This window comes from Ovis aries, chromosome 13 (assembly GCF_016772045.2).
Source record: "Ovis aries strain OAR_USU_Benz2616 breed Rambouillet chromosome 13, ARS-UI_Ramb_v3.0, whole genome shotgun sequence".
Lineage (NCBI taxonomy): Eukaryota > Metazoa > Chordata > Mammalia > Artiodactyla > Bovidae > Ovis > Ovis aries.
In genome coordinates this window covers 505725-528231 of record NC_056066.1, presented here as the reverse complement: position 1 = coordinate 528231, position 22507 = coordinate 505725, and the positions used below count along the sequence as shown (strand labels likewise).

General features: G+C 41.7%; 1 protein-coding gene across 2 annotated transcripts in view; it reads left to right on the top strand.

Moving 5' to 3' along the window:
* TMX4 (thioredoxin related transmembrane protein 4) overlaps positions 1-22507 on the top strand; it is a 64880-nt gene that overhangs the window by 19681 nt on the left and 22692 nt on the right. For both annotated transcript variants that reach the window (XM_042230392.1, XM_015099524.3), the window contains exons 3-4: positions 14590-14635; positions 16395-16523. In XM_042230392.1, coding sequence (XP_042086326.1) covers positions 14590-14635; positions 16395-16523 — 175 coding nt within the window. The remainder of the gene's footprint in view (positions 1-14589; positions 14636-16394; positions 16524-22507) is intronic.

The following is a 22507-nucleotide window of genomic DNA, read 5'->3' as shown; positions in this document are numbered from 1 at the left end:
GAGGTAAAACCATGGCCAGCAGTAAGCATTGTCCTTAAAGTCACTAATTAATTGTAGAAACTAGTTTAGTTTACTACAGTTTAGTCAGTGTTGACATTTTAGTTTTATAATAATAAAACTTAGTTATTTATATTCTGTTATATTGACAACTTCATTTCCATTTTGAAAGTAAGACTAGTTTTACTTAAATAAATTTTTTTCCTTCTAATTCTCTCTTTGGTGATAATAACTAACATTTAGTAAGCATTTGCTTCAGTCTGTAATTGTGTTGAGCACTTACATTTGAGCATCATTATAATCCTATGAAGAACAAACTATTTATATATTACTCAGAAATAGGTTCAGCGAAGTTAATTAACAAAAGCTAATGGCTGCCCCAATCTAATCACATGGACAACAGCCTTCTCTAACTCAATGAAACATGTAGGGACACTCAAGAAGGACAGTCACAGTGGAGAGTTCTGGTAAAATGTGATCAACTGGGGAAGGGAATGGCAAACTACTTCAATATTCTTGCCTTGAGAGCCCCATGACAGTATGAAAAGGCAAAAAGATAGGACACTGAAAGATGAACTCGCCAGTTGGTAGGTGCCCAATATGCTACTGGAGATCGGTGGAGAAATAACTCCAGAAAGAATGAAGAGATGGAGCCAAAGCAAAAACAATACACAGCTGTGGATGTGACTGGTGATGGAAGTAAGTCCAACGCTATAAAGAGCAATATTGCCTAGGAACCTGGAATGTTAGGTCCGTGAATCAAGGCAAATTGGAAGTGGTCAAACAGGGGATGGCAAGAGTGAACATCGACGTTTTAGGAATCAGCGAACTAAAATGGACTGGAATGGGTGAATCCAGATGATCATTATATCTACTACTGTGGGCAAGAATAATTTAGAAGAAATGGAGTAGCCATCGTAATCAACAAAACAGTCCAAAATGCAGTACTTGGATGCAATCTCAAAAACGACAGAATGATCTCTGTTCATTTCCAAAAAAACCCATTCAGTATCACAGTAATCCAAGTCTATGCCCCGACCAGTAATGGTGAAGAAGCTGAAATTGAATGGTTCTATGAAGACCTACAAGACCTTCTAGAACTAGCACCTAGAAAAGATGTCCTTTTCATTATAGGGAACTGGAATGCAAAAGTAGGAAGTCAAGAACTACTGGAGTAACAGGAAAGTTTGGCCCTTGTAATACAGAATGAAGCAGGCCAAAGGCTAACAGAGTTTTGCCCAGACAATGCACGGGTCATAGCAAACACCCTCTTCCAACAACACAAGAGATGACTCTACACATGGACATCAACAGGTGGTCGATACCGAAATCAGATTGATTATATTCTTTGCAGCCAAAGATGGAAAAGCTCTATACAGTCAGCAAAAATAAGACCAGAAGCTGACTGTGGCTCAGATCATGAAATCTTTATTGGCAAGTTCAGACTTAAATTGAAGAAAGTAGGGAAAACCAATAGACCGTTCAGATATGACCTAAATCAAATCCCTTATGATTATACAATGCAAGTAACAAATAGATTGAAGGGATTAGATCAGATAGACAGAGTGCCTGAAGAGCTATGGACAGAGGTTTGTGACATCGTACAGGAGGCAGTGATCAAGTCCACCGCAAGAAAAACAAATGCAAAAAGGCAAAATGGTTATTTGAGGAGGCCTTATAAATAGCTGTGAAAAGAAGAAAAGCAAAAGGCAAATGAGACAAGGAAAGATATACTCATTAGAATACAGAGTTCCAAAGAAGAGCAAGGAGAGATAAGGAAGCCTTCTTCAGTGATCAGTGCAAAGAAATAGAGGAAAACAATAGAAAGGGAAAGACTACAGATCTCTTCAAGAAAATCAGAGATACCAAGGGAGATTTTCATGCAAAGATGGACACAATAAAGAACAGAAATTGTATGGACCTAACAGAAGCAGAAGATATTAAGAAGAGGTGGCAAGAATACACAGAAGAAATATACAAAAAGATCTTCATGATACAGATAATCACGAAGGTGTGATCACACACCTGGAGTCTTTCATCCTGGAATGAGAAGTCAAGTGAGCCTTAGGAAGCATCACTACCAACAAAGCTAGTGGAGGTGATGAAATTCCAGCAGAGCTATTTCAGATCCTAAAAGATGATGCTGTAAAAGTGATGTATTCAGTATGCCAGCAAACTTGGAAAACTCAGCAGTGGCCACAGGCCTGGAAAAGGTCAGTTTTCATTCCAATCCCAAAGAAAGGCAATGCCAAAGAATGTTCAAATTACCACACAATTGCTCTCATCTCACAGGCTAGCAAAGTAATGCTCAAAATTCTCCAAGCTAGGCTTCAACAGTACATGAACTGTGAAATTCCAGATGTTCAAGCTGGTTTTACGAAAGGCAGAGCAACCAGAGATCAAGTTGCCAACATCCACTGGATTATGGAAAAGCAAGAGAGTTCCAGAAAAACATCTACTTCTGCTTTATTGACTATGCCAAAGCCGTTGACTGTGTGGATCATAACAAACTGTGTAAAATTCTTCAAGAGATGGGAATACAGACCACCTGACCTGCCTCTTGAGAAACCTATATGCAGGTCAGGAAGCAACAGTGAGAACTGGACATGGAACAACAGACTGGTTCCAAATCGGGAAAGGAGTACATCAAGGCTGTATATTGTCACCCTGCTTATTTAACTTTTATGCAGATTACATCATGAGAAATGCTAGACTGGATGAACCACAAGCTGGAATCAAGATTGCTGGCAGAAATGTCAGTAACCTCAGATATGCAGATGACACCGCCCTTATGGCAGAAAGCGAAGAAGAACTAAAGAGTCTCTTGAGGAAAGTGAAAGAAGAGAGTGAAAAAGGCTTAAAACTCAACATTCAGAAAACTAAGGTCATAACATCTCTTCGTTTCACTTCATGGCACATAGATGGCAGTGGAAACATTGACAGAGTTTATATTCTTGGACTCCAAAATCACTGCCGATGGTGACTACAGTCATGATGGTGAAAGACACCTGCTCCTTGGAAGAAAAGTTATGATCAACCTAGAGAGCTTATTGAAAAACAGAGACCTTTGCCAACAAAGGTCCGTTTAGTTAAAGCTGTGTTTTTTCCAGTAGTCATGTATGGATGTGAGAGTTGGACTATAAAGAAAGCTGAGTGCCAGAGAATTGATGTTTTTGAACTGTCGTGTTGGAGAAAACTCTTGAGAGTTGCTTGGACTGCAAGGAGATCCATCCAGTCTATCCTAAAGGAAATTAGTCCTGAATATTCACTGGAAAGACTGATGCTGAAGCTGAAACTCCATTACTTTGGCCATCTAATGTGAATAACTGACTCATTAGAAAAGACCCTGATGCTGGGAAAGATTGAAGGTGGGAGTAGAAGGGGATGACAAAGGATGAGATTGTTGGATGGCATCATCAACTTAATGGGCATGAAGTTTGAGTAAACTCCGGGCGTTGGTGATGGACAGGGAGGCCTTGCATGCTGCAGTTCGTGGGGTTGCAAAGAGTCAGACATGACTGAGCAGCTGAACTGAAACTGAATAGCTGTCCCAGTTTTCTTCATATTGAATTTAGGTAATTTCTGTTGTGTCTTTACCTGTGAAGTTCCCTGCTGTGTTTTTACTTCCCTAATCTTTAATTCCCTTTTTTCTTTTGCTCTATGTGTTTAAGATAAGGTTGCTAATAAGGAATTAATTGTTTAATATTCATTTTAAGGTAAAAGTTGCCTTTAAGGTATAAAATGTATGCCTAAGTTTTGGGACACCTGTGGTCAGACTTTATCTCTTTAAGTATTTAAAAGGTGCATTTGTTTCTTCCATACTTTCTGAAGTTTGTTTCAGTGAACCATTATGCAAACTTTGAAATGAGCTGCTTCCCTGTTATAAATCTTTAAAATCATATTTGTTTTCAAATCCTAAAGCTACAACCTGACAGGGTGCTTCTCTATTGCAGAGTGGTTATGGTTTAACTTTTCAGGTGATGAAAGTCTCCCTTAACGTTTCATAATACAGTATTAATAGATTGAAGACATTCATGTCAAAAACTGTAAATTTTTTATAATCTTTAGTCTAGCCATTTGGGGAACAAGTGTGCTCTTACACCATCTAACCTGAATGAGAAAGATTCAGAAATCTCAGAGACCATCTATCACTGTGTTTCGTTTTTATTTTCTCTGTACTCGTTGATTTTCATGACTGCATTTATTTATAAAGTTTTAAGTTATGTTATTCAAAATAATACACAATATCCAAAGCACTCAACTAAATTAGTGTTTGTATATCCTCTTATTTTACTCTAACTTTGAATCAAAGATTTAAATAAAGAAAATAATAGCATTTATTTATTACTTATTATATGGATTACCCTGGTGACTCAGTAGTAAAAAATCCTCCTGTACTGCAGGAGCCAAAGGAACCCAGGTTTGATCCCTGGGTCAGGAAGATGCCCTGGAGGAGGAAAGGCAACCCGCTCCAAAAACCACTTAATATTACAATACTGCATATAGAAATTGTGATGCCCATTTATAATGAAACTAAAGCCTAGAGTGTTTAAATTAACTGTCTCATAGTACAAACTAATAAGAGGCAGAAGTGGAGTTTAGCCCAAGGTAAGCCACAAGCTGCTTGTGAATTAGGAAATTCATGTTGTATAATTAAATATGTTTTATGAACTACTTATAAGACTTTGTATAATTTATTGTGACTGGTGATAGAAGCAAGGTCCGATGCTGTAAAGAGCAATATTGTATAGGAACCTGGAATGTCAGGTCCATGAATCAAGGCAAATTGGAAGTGGTCAAACAAGAGATGGCAAGAGTGAACGTTGATATTCTAGGAATCAGCAAACTAAAATGGAATGGAGTGGGTGAATTTTACTCAGATGAGCATTATATCTACTACTGTGGGCAGGAATCCCTCATAAGAAATGGAGTAGCCATCATGGTCAAAAAAAGAGTCTGAAATGCAGTACTTGGATGCAATCTCAAAAATGACAGAATGATCTCTGTTCGTCTCCAAGGCAAACCATTCAATATCATGGTAATCCAAGTCCATGCCCCAACCAGTATAACGCTGAAGAAGTTGTAATTCAATGGTTCTATGAAGACCTACAAGACCTTTTAGAACTAACACTTAAAAAGGATGTCCTTTTCATTATAGGGGACTGGAATGCAAAAGTAGGAAGTCAAGAAACACCTGGAGTAACAAGCAAATTTGGTCATGGAATGTGGAATGAAGCAGGGCAAAGACTAGTAGAGTTTTGCCAAGAAAATGCACTGGTCATAGCAAATACCCTCTTCCAACAACACAAGAGAAGACTCTACACATGGATATCACCAGATGGTCAACACCAAAATCAGATTGATTATATTCTTTGCAGCCAAAGGTGGAGAAGCTCTATACAGTCAACTATAACAAGACCAGGAGCTGACTGTGGCTCAGAGCATGAACTCCTTATTACCAAATTCAGACTGAAATTGAAGAAAGTAGGGAAAACCACTAGGCCATTCAGGTATGACCTAAATCAAGTCCCTTATGATTATACAGTGGAAGTGAGAAATAGATTTAAGGGCGTAGATCTGATAATAGAGTGCCTGATGAACTATGGAATGAGGTTCGTGACATTGTACAGGAGACAGGGATCAAGACGATCCCCATGGAAAAGAAATGCAAAAAAGCAAAATGGCTGTCTGGGGAGGCCTTACAAATAGCTGTGAAAAGAAGACAAGAGAAAAGCAAAGGAGAAAAGGAAAGATATAAGCATCTGAATGCAGAGTTCCAAAGAATAGCAAGAAGAGATAGGAAAGCCTTCCTCAGCAATCAATGCAAAGAAATAGAGGAAAACAACAGAATGAGAAAGACTAGAGATCTCTTCAAGAAAATTAGAGCTACCAAGGGAACATTTCATGCAAAGATGGGCTCGATAAAGGACAGAAATAGTATGGACCTAACAGAAGCAGAAGATATTAAGAAGAGGTGGCAAGAATACACAGAAGAATTGTACAAAAAAGATCTTCACGACCTGGATAATCACAATGGTGTGATCACTCACCTAGAGCCACAGACATCCTGGAATGTGAAGTCAAGTGGGCCTTAGAAAGGATCTCTACAAACAAAACTAGTGGAGGTGATGGCATTCCAGTTGAGCTATTTCAAATCCCTAAAGATGATGCTGTGAAAGTGCTGCACTCAATATGCCAGCACATTTGGAAAACTCAGCAGTGACCACAGGACTGGAAAAGGTCAGTTTGCATTCCAATCCCAAAGAAAGGCAATGCCAAAGAATGCTCAAACTACCACACAATTGCACTCATCTCATCTCACATGGTAGTAAAGTAATGCTCAAAGTTCTCCAAGCCAGGCTTTAGCAATACGTGAACCGTGAACTTCCTGATGTTCAAGCTGGTTTTACGAAAGGCAGAGCAACCAGAGATCAAGTTGCCAACATCCACTGGATTATGGAAAAAGCAAGAGGGTTCCAGAAAAACATCTATTTCTGCTTTATTGACTATGCCAAAGCCTTTGACTCTGTGGATCACAATAAACTGTGGAAAATTCTGAGAGAGATGGAAATATGAAACCACCTGACCTGCCTCTTGAGAAACCTATATGCAGGTCAGGAAGCAACAGTTAGAACTGGACATGGGACAACAGACTGGTTCCAAATAGGAAAAGGAGTACATCAAGGCTGTATATTGTCACCCTGCTTATTTAACTTATATGCAGAGTACATCATGAGAAACACTGGACTGGAAGAAACACAAGCTGGAATCAAGATTGCCGGGAGAAATATCACTAACCTCAGATATGCAGATGACACCACCCTTATGACAGAAAGTGAAGAGGAACTAAAAAGCCTCTTGATGAAAGTGAAAGAGGAGAGTGAAAAAGTTGACTTAAAGCTCAACATTCAGAAAACGAAGATCATGGCCTCCGGTCCCATCACTTCATGGGAAATAGATGGGGAAACAGTGGAAACAGTGTCAGACTTTTATTTTTGGGGCTCCAAAATCACTGCAGATGGTGACTGCAGCCATGAAATTAAAAGACGCTTACTCCTTGGAAGAAAAGTTATGACCAACCTAGATAGCATATTCAAAAGCAGAGACGTTACTTTGCCGACTAAGGTCCGTGTAGTCAAGGCTATGGTTTTTCCAGTAGTCATGTAGGGATGTAAGAGTTGGACTGTGAAGAAGGCTGAGCTCCAAAGTATTGATGCTTTTGAACTGTGGTATTGGAGAAGACTCTTGAGAGTCCCTTGGACTGCAAGGAGATCCAACTAGTCCATTCTGAAGGAGATCAGCCCTGGGATTTCCTTAGAAGGAATGATGCTAAAGCTGAAACTCCAGTACTTTGGCCACCTCATGCGAAGTGTTGACTCATTGGAAAAGACTTTGATGCTGGGAGGGATTGGGGACAGGAGGAAAAGGGGATGACAGAGGATGAGATGGCTGGATGGCATCACTGACCTGATGGACATGAATCTGAGTGAACTCCGGGAGTTGGTGATGGACAGGGACGCCTGGCGTGCTGTGATTCATGGGGTTGCAAAGAGTCGGACACGACTGAGTGACTGAACTGAACTGATGAACACATTTTAAGGTTTATATGTATTTTATTAATTGCCATGGTCAATGAAGACCAAGAGTACATGAAGGATTTTAAAAACAAGTTAAAAGTATTTCTTTCAGTAATAGCTAATATTTTTTAGACATTCTATTTATTCTATAAAAATCTAAATAGAAGTGAGGTAGTGAGGGGATGCTATTTGTTCATTCTGTTTTAAAAGGTCATATATGAAGAAAGCATAATTCCTTAATACAGTAATTCCTTAGAAAAATTTGGATGTTTGTAAGAATCTCTAGCTAGGAGAGAAATGAGATATGAAACTGGAATAATTATTTGAAGCTTAAAGCAATGCTTTTTCCCCTAGTAATGTAGAGTTGGAAACTCATTAAGAGATATCCTGGTTCCCCTTCTGAGCTGGATTTCCAAACAGTATTTGAGATGAGCATGCTTGTTACAGTCCTCAGTGGACTTCTCAGGTCACCTGAGGTTTTGTAAGTGCCAGTACAACCTTTATTTTTTTCCTGATGTGTCATGAGAGGAGTTTGTAGTAAATGTTTCTTTTTGTAAATTGATTTTTATTACCTTCAGAATATTTTCTTTTAAATGCCATAGGGATGTTTTAGAGTCTGCATAGTTTGATATCAGAAAATATTTTCAGAAGACTCATCATTAATTAATAAATTGTTTTACTGAATATAGTTTAGTTGCTCAATCGTCTCTGACTCTTGTGACCCCATGGACTGTAGCCTGCCATGCTCCTCTGTCCGTGGGATTTTCCAGGCCAGAATATTGGAGTGGATTGCCTTTTCCTTCTCCAGGGGATCTTCCCGATCCAGGACTGGAACCCGGGTCTCTTGCATTGCAGCAGATTCTTTACCGACTGAACTATAAGGGAAGCTGTTTACTGAACATAGCTTTAACTAATAGAATGGGTATAAGCAAATTTCCCATTTTATTAAAAGTAAAGCTGCAGTGTTTCATATTGCAAGTGAGACCAGAGAGATGTAAAATTTGAGCCACTTTATTTGAATAGATTCTTGATTTTGTCCAGCTAGTTCTTCAATGGGAAAAGCATAAGTGATGAGAGCTGGTCAGGGCCATCTTTCAGCACTGCTTCACTTTGCCAAAACCAGGCCTACTCACTGTTTGTGCCCACATAAGTTTTGTTTACTTCTAACATTTAAAGAGCATTTGGCTCATTACTTCTAGTCTCATTCAGGTTTTTGTTGCATGCCCCATTTCTTGATCCCATTGATCTCTATTTATAGTCATAGTTGTGATTATTTGATTAAGTTTTTCCTTCTGCCATTGGACTGCACACTCTGTGAGAGCAAAGCCTAGATGTGTTTATGCTTATCTGTATCTTGAATAGTTATCACAGTTCTCAGAACAAAGAAAGTGGTTGGTAAATATTTCCTGAGTGACTAAGGGTTTTCTTTGTCTTTGTCTTTGCGTGTGTCTGGCATAACAATTGATGTGTAAGTCAGTTCAGTCAGTCAGTTCAGTCGTGTCCGCCTCTTTGCGACCCTGTGAACTGCAGCACGCCAGGTGTCCCTGTCCATCAACAACTCCCAGAGTTCACCCAAATTCATGTCCATCGAGTCGGTGATGCCATCAAGCCATCTCATCCTCTGTCGTCCCCTTCTCCTCCTGTCCCCAATCCCTCCCAGCATCAAAGTCTTTTCCAATGAGTCATTTCTTCACATGAGGTGGCCAAAGTACTGGAGTTTCAGCTTTAGCATCATTCCTTCTAAAGAACACCCAGGACTGATCTCCTTTAGAATGCACTGGTTGGATCTCCTTATAGTCCAAGGGACTCTCAAGAGTCTTCTCCAACACCACAGTTCAAAAGCATCAATTCTTCGGTGCTCAGCTCTCTTCACAGTCCAACTCTCATATCTGTACATGACCACTGGAAAAACCATAGCCTTGACTAGATGGACCTTTGTTGGCAAAGTGATGTCTCTGCTTTTGAATATGCTATCTAGGTTGGTCTTAACTTTCCTTCCAAGGAGTAAGCATCTTTTAATTTCATGGCTGCAGTCACCATCTGCAGTGATTTTGGAGCCCAGAAAAATAACGTCTGACACTGTTTCCACTGTTTCCCCATCTATTTCCCATGAAGTGATGGGACCAGATGCCTTGATCTTAGTTTTCTGAATGTGTAAGTAGTGTTCAGTAAAGGTTTACTCAGATAAATTGAAAAAAAAAATCTGTTTAATGTACATAGACAAAACATAGCTCAAACAAAACCTTATACACACCAGGATCCAGAGACCCCACAGAGACTGAGCCAGACCTGCTTTTGAGTGTTTGAATGTCTCTTGCAGAGAGGCATGGGTCATCTGTAGCCTAGTGCGGGGGCAGGGGCTCTGGACTGCAGCAGACCTGGATCATGCAGCCTGTGGCATAAGCCGTCTTGGAGGAGGTCGCCATTAGCTCAACCATAGAGCTGCCAAGCAGGAGGCCCACAAACTTAGAACAATTATACCAAAGAAATTCTCAGACTGTTAAGAAAGTTCTAGGACCCACAACAGATTTCCCAACCTAGGGATCTGGCAAAGGGACTGAGAACCCCCAGGGATTTGACTTTGGAGGCCAGTGGGATTAGATTCAGAACTTTGACAGGACTGGGGAAACAGACTCTTGGAAGGCACAGAGAAGACCTTGTCTATACCAGGAGCTGGGAGAAAGGGGCAGTGTCCCCACTAAGAGCCTGAGCCTGACTTACCTGTGAGTGTCCAGGAGTCTCTAGTGGAGGTGTGGGTTGACAGTGGCCTGCTGCAGTGTCAGGGGCACTGAATACAACAGTTTCTGCACAAATCCTTTGAAGGAGGTTGCCATTATCTTCATTGCCCTTACCATAGTTTGGCCCAAGCCAGACAACCAGGAGGGATCACAGCCCATTGAAAGAAAATTGGATTAAAGATTTACTGAGCATGGCACTGCCCATCAGAACAAGACCCAGTTTCCCCCACAGTCAGCCCCTCTCATCAGGAAGCTTCCATGAGCCTCTTACCCTTATCCACCAGAGGGCAGACAGAATGAAAACCACAATCACAGAAAACTAATCAAACTCATCACATGGACCACAGCCTTGTCACCTCAATGAAACTAGGAGCCATGCCATGTAGGGCCACCCAAGGCAGACAGGTCATGGTGGAGAGTTCTGACAAAATGTGGTCCACTGGAGAAGGGAATGGCAAGCCACTTCAGTATTCTTGCCTTGAGAACCCCAGGAACAGTATGAAAAGACAAGAAGATATGACACTGAAAGATGAGCTCCCCAAGGCAGCAAGTGCCCATATGCTACTGGAGAAGGGTGGAGAAATAACTCCAGAAAGAATAAAGAGATGGAATCAAAGTGAAAAGAAACACCCAATTGTAGATGTGACTGGTGATGGAAGTAAAGTCCGATGCTATAAAGAGCAATATTGCATAGGAACTTGTAATGTTAGGTCCATGAATCAAGGTAATTGAAAGTGGTCAAATAGGAGATGGCAAGAGTGAGCATTGATATTTTAGGAATCAGTGAACTAAAACGGACCAGAATGGGCAAATTTAATTCAGATGACCATTATATCTACTACTGTGGGCAAGATTCCTTTAGAAGAAATGGAGTAGCCCTCATCATCAACAAAAAGTCCTAAATGCAGTACTTGGGTACAATGTCAAAAATGACAGAACGATCTCTGTTCGTTTCTAAGGCAAACCATTCAGTATCACAGTAATCCAAGTCTGTGCCCCAACCACTAATGCTGAAGAAGCTGAGGTTGGTTGGTTCTATGAGGACTTACAAGACCTTTTAGAAGTAACACCAAAAAATATGACCTTTTCATCATAGGGGACTGGAATGTAAAAGTAGGAAGTCAAGCGATACCCGGAGTAACAGGCAAGTGTGGCCTTGGAGTACAGAATGAAGCAGGGCAAAGGATAACAGAGTTTTGCCAAGAGAGTGCATTGGTCATAGCAAACCCCACCTTCCAGTAACACAAGAGATGACTCTACACATGGACATCACCAGATGGTCAATACCGAAATCAGCTCGATTATATTCTTTGCAGCTAAAGATGGAGAAGCTGTATACAGTCAGCAAAAACAAGATTGGAAGCTGACTGTGGCTCAGATCATGAACTCCTTAGTGCAAAAGAGTCGTGTCCGACTCTTTGCAACCCCATGGACTCTACAGTCCATGGAATTCTCCAGGGCAGAATACTGGAGTGGGTAGCCTTTCCTTTCTCCAGGGGATTTTCCCAACCCAGGGATCAAACCCAGGTCTGCCAGGCGGATTCTTTACCAGCTGAGCTATCAGGAAAGCCCCCTTATTGTGAAATTCAGACTTAAGATGAAGAAAGTAGTGAAAACCACTGGACCATTCAGTTAGGACCTAAATCAAATCCCTTAAGATTATACAGTGGAAGTGAGAAATAGATTCAAGGTATTAGATTTGATAGAATGCCTGAAGAAGTATGGATGGAGGTTTGTGACACTGTACAGGAGGCAGTGATCAAGACCTCCTCAAGAAAAAGAAATGCAAAAAGGCAAAATGATTATGTGAGGAGGCCTTATAATTAGCTGAGAAAAGAAGAAAAGTGAAAGGCAAAGGAGACAAGGAAAGATGTATCCATTTGAATGCAGAGTTCCAAAAATAGCAAGGATAGATAAGAAAGCGTTCCTAAGTGATCAATGCAAAGATATAGAGGAAAACAACAGAATGGGAAAGACTAGAGATCTCTTCAAGAAGATTAGATATACCAAGGGAACTTTTTGTGCAAAGATGGGCACAATAAAGGACAGAAATGGTATGGACCTAATAGAAGCAGAAGATATTCAGAAGAGGTGGCAAGAATACACAGAAGAACTGTACAAAAAAGATCTTCATGCCCCAGGTAACAACGATGATCACTCACCCAGAGCCAGACATCCTGCATTGCAAAGTCAAGTGGGCCTTAGGAAGCATCACTACCAACAAAGCTAGTGGCGGTGATGGAATTCCAGCAGAGCTATTTCAAAATATAAAAGATGATGTTGTGAAAGTGTTGCACTGAATATACCAGCGAATTTGGAAAACTCAGCAGTGGCCACAGGACTGGAAAAGGTCAGTTTTCATTCCAATCCCAAAGAAAGGCAATGCCAAGGAATGTTCAAACTACCACACAATTGCACTCATCTCACATGCTATCAAAGTAATGCTCAAAATTCTCTTAAGTGAGGTCAACACTTAAGTGAACTGAGAACTTTCTGAGTACGTGAACTGAGAACTTTCTGGTGTTCAAGCTGGATTGAGAAAAGGCAGAGGAACCAGAGATTAAATTGCCAACATCCAACGGATCATCAAAAAAGCAAGAGAGATCCAGAAAAGCACCTGCTTCTGCTTTATTGACTATGCCAAAGCCTTTGACTGTGTGGATCACAACAAACTGTGGAAAATTCTGAAAGAGATGGGAATACCAGACCACCTGACCTGCCTCCTGAGAAATCTGTAAGTAGGTCAGGAAGCAACAGTGAGAACTTGACATGAAACAACAGACTGGTTCCAAATCGGGAAAGGAGTACATCAAGGCTGTATATTGCCACCCTGCTTATTTAACTAATATGCAGCGTACATTGTGCAAACTGCTGGGCTGGATGAAGCACAAGCTGGAATCAAGATTGCTGGTAGAAATATCAATAACCTCAGATACGCAAGTGACACCACCCTTATGGCAGAAAGCAAAGAGAAGCTATAGAGCCTCTTGCTAAAAGTGAAAGAGGAGAATAAAAAAGGTGACTTAAAACTCAACATTCAAAAAATGATCGTGGCATCCGATCCCTTCACTTCATGGCAAATAGATGGGGAAACAGTGACAGACTTTATTTTCTTGGGCTCCAAAACACTGCAGATGGTGACTGCAGCCCTGAAATTAAAAGATGCTGTTCCTTGTAAGAAAAGCTATGACCAACCTAGACAGCATATTCAAAAGCAGAGACATTACTTAGTCAATAAAGGTCCATCTAGTAAAGGCTAGTGGTTTTTCCAGAGGTCATGAATGGGTGTGAGCTGGACCATGAAAAAAGCTGAGTGCCAGAAATTGACGCTTTTGAACTGTGATGTTGGAGAAGACTCTTGAGAATCCCTTGGACTGCAAGAATATCCAACCAGTCAATCCTAAAAGAAATCAGTCCTGAGTAGTCATTGGAAGGACTGTTGCTGAAGCTAACCTGCAATACTTTGGCCACCTGATACAAATAACTGACTCATTGGAAAAGACCCTGATGCTGGGAAAGATTGAAGGCAGTAGGAGAAGGGACGACAGAGGATGAGATGGTTGAATGGCATCACCGACTCGATGGACATGAGTTTGAGTAAGCTCCAGAAGGTGGTGATGGACAGGGCGGCCTGGCATGCTCTAGTCCATGTGATCACAAAAAGACACAACTGAGCAACTGAACTGAACTGAGCTGAACTGTACATAGAATTTCTTGAGTGTACTTGCAAAATTTATGAATGTGCAAAGATTTTTGTACATGATTTTATGTCACATTCATTATTTTTAAATATATGGCTGATTTAGTATGTATAATTTATTGAATAATTTAATGATCTAAGATAACTTCAGAACAATTCAGCTAGGCTTTTATGTCTTCATTTTATATATGAGGTAATTGATAATCAGAAAGATTAAGTCAGTTATCTAAGGACACAAAGCTAGTAAGTGGAGAATTTAGTTATATAACCCAGGTTGCATGTCTTTACAACCTATCCTTTCAGCCACCATATGGTTCTTAGTATTATATAAGCCAGAAAACTCCAGTTTAACACAGCAAAGATAAGCAAGTTTTATGTCAGTGACTGGAAAGTATTGAGTAAATAAAGATGGTTAAAATTTTATTTTAAAAAATAGTAAATGTGATTCAGTAATGGGAGCGATTTTACTAATGTGGTTGTAATAACAAGATCAAGGCTGCTTGTTCTTACAACCTGAGTTAGATGCTTGTGTTAGTCTGAGTTTGGCTTATAACTTTTTTGTTTCTGCTTCTTGTAGGTTTGAGTGGCCGCTTCTTTGTCACTACACTCCCAGCATTTTTCCAGTAAGTTCAAATAATTTTCTGGTCTTGTAATGATTGGAAATTAGTAGGTGTGTGTGTAAAAAGTGTGTCCCGGGATTCTTAAGTTGTTGTCCATCTCCTTCATTTGTTCAGCTTACCATTTGAAGGGAGAAAGACTGGTCTGCACTGAATGATAGTGATCAAAAGAGAGGGGTGTCCAGGTGCTGCAGAGAATTTAATTTCAGGCAGCAAATAGGTGAGGAGGTCAAAGAGAGTTTTTTGATGATATGAAAGATGGGATGATTCTTAATAGATAACAGGAGTATGTGAAGCAGGTAAGGTAGAGAAGATCTTTCCAAATAGAGGATGTATCATGGAAAAGCCCAGGAGAAAAGGAGATGCCTTCTGAGAACTATAGCTATTTCTCTGTGGGTGGCCCGAGAGGTACAGGTCGATCATCCCAGGTGATGGTGCTAGAGAGGCTCAGGTCATGAGGGGGAAGGAGACAGGCAGGGGTGGTTTCCAGAGATGCTGAGGAGGTGGGATCATTGGTGACTGGTTAGCCATAAGAAAGGGAAAGCCTGTGCTGACTTACTGACAGGCCTGTTTAACTAGCAAAGCTATTGAGAAGTTGTTAGAATAAAGTGCAGTTTGGAAGACAGAGACCAGAATGGAAAAGATAGTGTGAAGGGTTTATGCTAATTCCAAATGAGAAGTTTAGGGGATAGTTTAATTTCAGGATCATAAGAAAGGTCTGGACTGGAGGTACATGCCAGGGATTAGATAACAGTTGAAATACATACAGTGAGAGAATAGACACAGTGGAAAAAGAAACACGCTGAGGATCGGTGACCACCATTAGGACATCTGCGAAGGAACACAAGGAGCATGGACCTGAGAAGAGTTGGAGAGCTCATGTCAGAAAAGCTGAGGGAAAGGAGGGAGGAAGGGACAGTGTCCAGGACACACACAGGAGAAATGGCAGAAGAGTGCTCCAGGGACACCGCACTGAAGAGTCATTGGAGACCCCTAGTATGAGCAGTTTCCATGCAGTCATGGAAACAGGACCCCCGATGGCAGGAGTAGTGAATGAGTTAATGTAAGAGGAAAAGTGTAGACTCCTCCCTTAGGAATCTTAGGAAGGTGAGAGGGAGGGAAGACCGAAGGCATTTGTGGTTTAGTCACTAAGTCATGTCTGACTCTTCTGCAACCCCATGGACTGTAGCCCGCCAGCCTCCTCTGTCCCTGGAATTCTCCAGGCAAGAGTACTGCAGCGGGTTGCCATTTCTTTCTCCAGGGGATCTTCCCGACCTAGGGATCAAATCCAGGTCTCCTGCCTTGACAGGCGAATTCTTTACCACTGAGCCACCAGGGAGACCCAGTTTTCAGGGGAGGGACTTGGATGATATCAATTTGGAAATGTGGATAGAGTTTTTTAAAACTTAATAACAACTGCTATTTTGCTGATGTAAGAGAAAAATTGAAATAATTTGTAGCAAAAATAATAAAAGGTAACTTGTCAGATTAGCCACTGCCAAGGACTTTGCTTACAGTTGCAAATTGTGTAGTGATAAAATAGAATGTTTAATTCTCTCTGCTTTGGAATTTGTCATTTGTAATAAGTATTTGTGCATGCTTTCTTATTTATGCCTAACTATATTATTTCTTTTTTTTTTTTTTTTTCATTTGAGTGACATTAAAATTCAGAGTGGAGTTCACCTGTAAAACCAGTATTTATTTTCGTTTTTTGTTATCTGTAACACTTGTTATTTTAATTGGTTTTTGTTTTTATAATTTATAGTGCAAAAGATGGGATATTCCGCCGTTACCGTGGCCCAGGAGTCTACGAAGACCTGCAGAACTATATCTTGGAGAAGAAGTGGCAATCTGTGGAGCCTCTGACTGGCTGGAAATCCCCAGCTTCTCTAACGTAACTTGCTTTTTTAATGACAGAGTGTTACTTATAGAACAGACAGTCTCAAGTTAACAACCCATAGACCTTGAAAGTCTACATTTCTTTTCATATTCACTTCTGATTTCCCAGATGACACATGCCCCTGCTTGGCCCATGTCGTGTTTCTGGTTTTGCGACCCCGTGTGTTTCAGCTGGTTGTTAGGATGCTAGGGTTTAGTATCCAGATTCAGGTGGGTTACAGAGAGCTCTCCAACTTTTGCACCGTCACCTCTTTTCTCTTTATTAAATGTGGTATTGAACACCATTTACCATGCCTCCTTCCTTACAAATTGTTGAGAAGGCAGAGGAGAACCTTTTTCTTGAATTAGAGTCCGTGAAGGAATTGCTAAAGTACCCATCTGTGGAGAGGAAGACCTATAGCGTCTTTGGCTGCTAGCGGAGTACTGCAGGGGTAACCTTTGGCCATGATGGTAAATAGTGTAATGCTTGGTGAGGCAGATAAGGTCGAGCAGTAATTCCTTGTTCACAGTTTTCATTTGGAATGAAATGTGGTATTTGTAATTGATTTTATGTTGGTATATATAAGCATAAGGAATATCCCTGCTGAAATAGGATCAAATCATGTTACATTTTAGAAATAAGTGATCTGATAGCATCTATAAGAAATACACGGCTTATTCTAAAAGCAGCGCACTTCTGATGTTTCATTCTACCAATTTTCATTCTTTAAAATCAGTGAGCATTGATTTTATGCAGCTTCTGTTCTCAGTGCTAGATGTTTAGCAGTCAACATGACAGATGTGACCCCTCTGGTCTCCTAGGGTGACTTACAGTAAGATGACGAAAAAATTAGGGATGTAGAGAATCACAAAACAAAACAAACCCTTACTAAGTCAGGGCTTGACTGTGGGAGCACGGGCCTCTGTTAGATCGGTACTAGGAGAGCTGGCTCTGAGGGGTCACTGCCGATGGGGTCTGCAGGGCCACAGGGCCTGGCCGGGTGAGGAGCAGGTGAGGACCGTTCCAGGAGTGGAGGTAGCATTCTCACACTTCCCTCATTGGAAAGAGCTCGGTGTATTGAGGAAGAGTCAGGTGGCCAGGGTTAGGCACAGTGAAAGAAAAGGGGGAGCAGTGTAAACAGAGGACAGAGAGGGCAGGGGCAGACGGTCAGGCCTGTGGCTGGTGAGAAGCCGGGGTGTGAGCAGTGCAGGCCGTGAGCAGAGGCTGAAGGGGACTGTGTGGAGCGGCCTTGCCCAGGGATGGTGATATGGACCAGGCTGGTGGCAGTGGGGATGCAGAGCATGGGTGGTTTTAAAATAGGTTTAAACCTCAGTCCCACATGCTAGAAGGCAGCTGGACCCCTGCCACTCTGTGTCCCCCACCTTGGATCCCCACGGGGTCATTGTGAGACCAGCTCGCCTAAACCGTGAGGGAAATTTTGAGTCACTGTATTTTGCAGAGCTTGCTGAAAAGCAGCCATGGTGGCCCAAAGTGTTTGGACAGGAATCTGGGCCTTCAGCTGAAAAGTGTAGCATGGCAACCCAGCTGTTAATTGGAGGTGTCACTGGATGATGTACAGGTTTCATACCGCAGAAGGTTGGAAAGTGAGCTGAAAAAGGGACTGATCCACAGGATTTTTGAGACTTTATGAATTCTGAGGTTGCAAAGAACTTAGAATTAATTCTTAAACTTGCAGGTGATCCCTTGTAAAATGTATGGTTTTAAGGCGTTCCTTTTAAAATGTTTGTCTTTTAACTTATCTTGGGAGTGATGTATTGAATTTGGAAATTGCAGCTACTAGTGGATGTGTGGAAATTTTAGAAATTCATCCATTTGCATTTTCTCCTTATTACAGTAGTATTTTAAGGCAGCATGTTATTTTGCTTGTAATATATATAAATCATACAAAAATCATAATGGTATGAGTCACTTTGTTCCAAATTTTTGTACAAGAACTCAAATTTTTTTCACTTATTACAGAAACTTTCAAATATACATAAAAATACAAAAAATAGTACAGTAAACCTCCATATACATATCACACACCTATTATGACCATCAGATTATAGCTTGTTTTATCAATTGTTTTGAAACAAATACCAAATGTGTCATTTTATTATTATATTTTGGTATGTGTCTATAAAAGGTAAGAACTCTTTTTAAAAATCATAAGTATAATACCCTATTATTATGCAATCTGACCCTACCCACGCCAATGGAGTGAGGGCTGCAAAACCTAGCTGAAGTGCCCTGTGCCCCTCTGCGTTGCAGGTGGAAGGGCGTGGCCTCTCTCGTGCAGTGGGCGTGGCTTTTCTCCATCAGTTCTTCCTGTGATTATTGGTGATGACAACAAAGATTAGAGGTTGCTTTAAGCTGCTTAGCTGGAGAAGAAAATGGCAATCCACTCCAGTACTATTGCCTGGAAAATCTCATGGACAGAGGAGCCTGGTAGGCTACAGTCTGTGGGGTTGCAAAGAGTCGGACACGACTGAGCTACTTCACTTTCACTTTCACTAAGCTGTTTAGAGTGGGTTATAATATTAATATACAGTCTAATACTAGACTGAAATAGGATTCTAGCTTCCTCCTCGGGGACATGGTTGAGGGCAGTAATGCAGATTGGCCTCGTCCTATCCCAGTGAGAGTGGCTTTGCGTTCTGCCTGCTGAGCAGGGCCATTGCTGGTGGCAGTGCAGAGTGGGCTGAGTTTCACAGTGGCAGTACTCTGTTGCACAGCACTGGTGACACTTAGAAGAGCTTCCTCAGGCATTAGGGGAGCCTCTTAATGGAGGCCCTGTTGCAACTTTGCTTCAGGTGGTGAAATGAGAGAGACTCCTCACAGAACAGTTGCTGCCCTTCCTGCAAAACTGAGATACCAGGAGCAAGCCTTACACCCGTGTGTGCTTCATTCTCCGACTGGAAAGGCATGCATTTAGCCAGGAGAGTGTGCATTTATTTTCCAGTACTGAGAATCCAGTAACATACTGGGCCTCCTTCTTAGTCATGGAGGCTGAAGAGACAGTGACTTTTTTCGGATGGAGGGATTAAGTGTTTTTAGTCCTCACTCTGACTGTGTTCAAGGGGTCAGCTTCCCTTGCTCAGGGCTTTGTACCTGTGGTTCGGCCGGGAGACCTCTGACAGCTTCTTGTCAGAGCACCTGTGAGGCTCTTCTGCATTTTCACTCCTCACCCAGAGCCTCCCTGTGCGGCTCCAGTGCCCTCCCAGCATCCCTGCCATCCTGAACCCTTGGACCCAGTGTCTCCCCAGCACCCTGCCTCGTGATGGCCCTGCTAGGGTGGGGAGCTGTGAGCAGAAGAGTAGAGAGGGATCCAGGGCACTCTCACTTCCCGGCTGCTGCCCACTCAGGCCCACAGGTAGACTCCTGGGTTTTTAATCTTGCTAAGACCAAAACGGTTCACATGAGCGGCCCCACTGTCACAAGTGTCACTGTCATTATTATCACGAACTACACTTCCTGCCCCTGCCCTTGTCTGCTCCCACCTCTTACCTCAGCCTCACGTCTCAGCCTCAGGGACGGTTATCAGTAGGTTGGGGGTGCAGAGTGTTGACTCTTGCACGTGACCTGCCAGCTGGGCGAGAGTCTTCCCGGCTGGACCTGCAGAACACAGGAATAGTTAAAGGAGTGAGTCTTACAGAATTCTAGTAACATAGCCTTGTGGTATGGTTTTGAAATGCCCAACTATTGTAAAGATATTTGTTTGACATTGGCCAGAAAGATGGGCATGACTAATGCTTGGGCTTTTATTTGAAACTTCTACATTTGTATAGTTTGGAAAATTTTATGTTTTTTTCCGGTTGAAAAAAAAAATGGTGTAGGGATATATTTGAACTGAGTATCATTAGTGTTTCATGATGATGTCAGTTTTCTCTCTGAGGGAAGTTTACTTAAGGCCAGTTTTAGACCCTGTAGGCCAAATTAGAGCTGTCTCTGCTCCCTCCACAAACTAATCAGCTTTATTTCTTAGTCATGGATTCCAGGTCTGGGGCCTTCTTATTCACTTGTACAATATTCGTGTGATCTCTTTGAGAACTGGGCAGAAAATATACCCTATTGTGGACCTGATTTCCCAGAAATCATACAGTATGGCTTACATCTGTGATACTGGATTCTTCTTAAGGAGGCACGAGTATCAAGAGCACTAGTTTTCTAGTGAAAACCGACAGTGTTGCACTTTCTTCACATTTTCAGAAATCTGTAAAGTCAGCTTATTGACTCACCAAAACGCTACCTCTCTGAATTTGAAATGGTGTGCATGTGTGCTCATGCTAAGTCACTTCAGTCGTGTCCCAGTCTTTGCAACCCTATGGACCGTAGCCCACCAGGCTCCTCTATTCATGGGATCCTCCAGGCAAAAATACTGGAGTGGGTTTCTGTGCCCTCCTCCAGGGGGTCTGCTCAACCCAGGTATCAAACCTGTGTCTTTTATGTCTCCTGCTTGGCAGGCGGTTCTTTATTACTAGTGCCACCTGGGAAGCCTTTTGAAATGGTAAGAATTGCCATTGCGATGATTGAGAGCAGTGATTTGCATCCTCACTTGCCCAGGGGAATCACCTGTGGACTTTTGAAAACCACCCACACATGGCTACTGTCCTAGAGACTGCGCTGGTACTGGTCAAGCAGCCTCAGGTGTTTCCGTGAAAGTCACTCAGTCGTTTCCAACTCTTTGAAACCCTATGTGCTATAGCCTGTCAGGTTCCTCTGTCCCTGGAATTCTCTAGGCCAGAATACTGGAATGGGTAAGCCGTTCTCTTCTCCAGGGGATCCTCTCAACTCAGGGATTGAACCCAGGTCTCCTGCATTGCAGGCAGATTCTTTACCAGCTGAACACCTCCTGCTAATAAAACTACAGTTCTGCTGTTAACAAATGACTGCTGAACAGGCCTTTAAAGTTAATTGTCATACAACTTCAGATGCCTTCTGAATACTGAATATAGGCACAGTTTTCCAATTAAGTGTTAGAGGAACTGTGTGGATTGGATGCGTAAGAGTAGCCTGATGGCAGACCAGGGCCTTTGACATTATGGATGTAAAACTCTTAGAAGATTGTGGCTGCTGCTGCTGCTGCTGCCAAGTCACTTCAGTCGTGTCCGACTTTGTGCGACCCCATAGATGGCAGCCCACCAGGCTCCCCTGTCCCTGGGATTCTCCAGGCAAGAACACTGGAGTGGGTTGCCATTTCCTTCTCCAATGGATGAAAGTCAAAAGTGAAAGGGAAGTCGCTCAGTCGTGTCCGACTCTTAGCGACCCCATGGACTGCAGCCCACCAGGCTCCTCCATCCATGGGACTTTCCAGCCAAGAGTACTGGAGTGGGGTGCCATTGTCTTCTCCGGAAGATTGTGGAGTAATGGGGTATTCACATGGTGCCAGTGTATCACCCCACAAATGACCTAGCCATTATCAAGGGAAAACCGCCGTCCAGTGGAGAGGTCTGTCTCAATCACTAGTTAACCAAGTGACTTAGCATCACTCAGGCTTCTCAGTCTCTATAGGGAGATGAGATCACAGTCCTCACCTTCCCAGCTCTTTCCTGAAGACTGAGATTCAGGGCTAATCATGGCCCCAAATTACAAAAAAAAAAAAACGAAACAAAAAAAAAACACACAAAAAAAAACTTGATAAATGTTAGGCTTCTTTGATGGCTTTTGTTTCAGCTAAAAAGAAAAAAATTGAAATCAATGTCTCTTAATAGATGTTGAATTAAACTGAGACAGGACTGAATTTAAAGATAGACAGGAACAATTGTTTGAAGCTTTAGGAGCCCTAAAGAAAGGAATAAACCTAGGGAAAAAATTAAAGCATTCTGAAACTTGAGTAGTTAACTCAATAAAAATAAATTTTGTAATAAAGCACAAGAAAGCAGTCTCTTTGATCATGTAATGATTGCTAATGTGAATCCAACACCACTATCAGTTGATACTTTTAAAAGAAATTTAGATTTGTATATGGTATAAATGTAGTTTAAAATATTTTAATAATT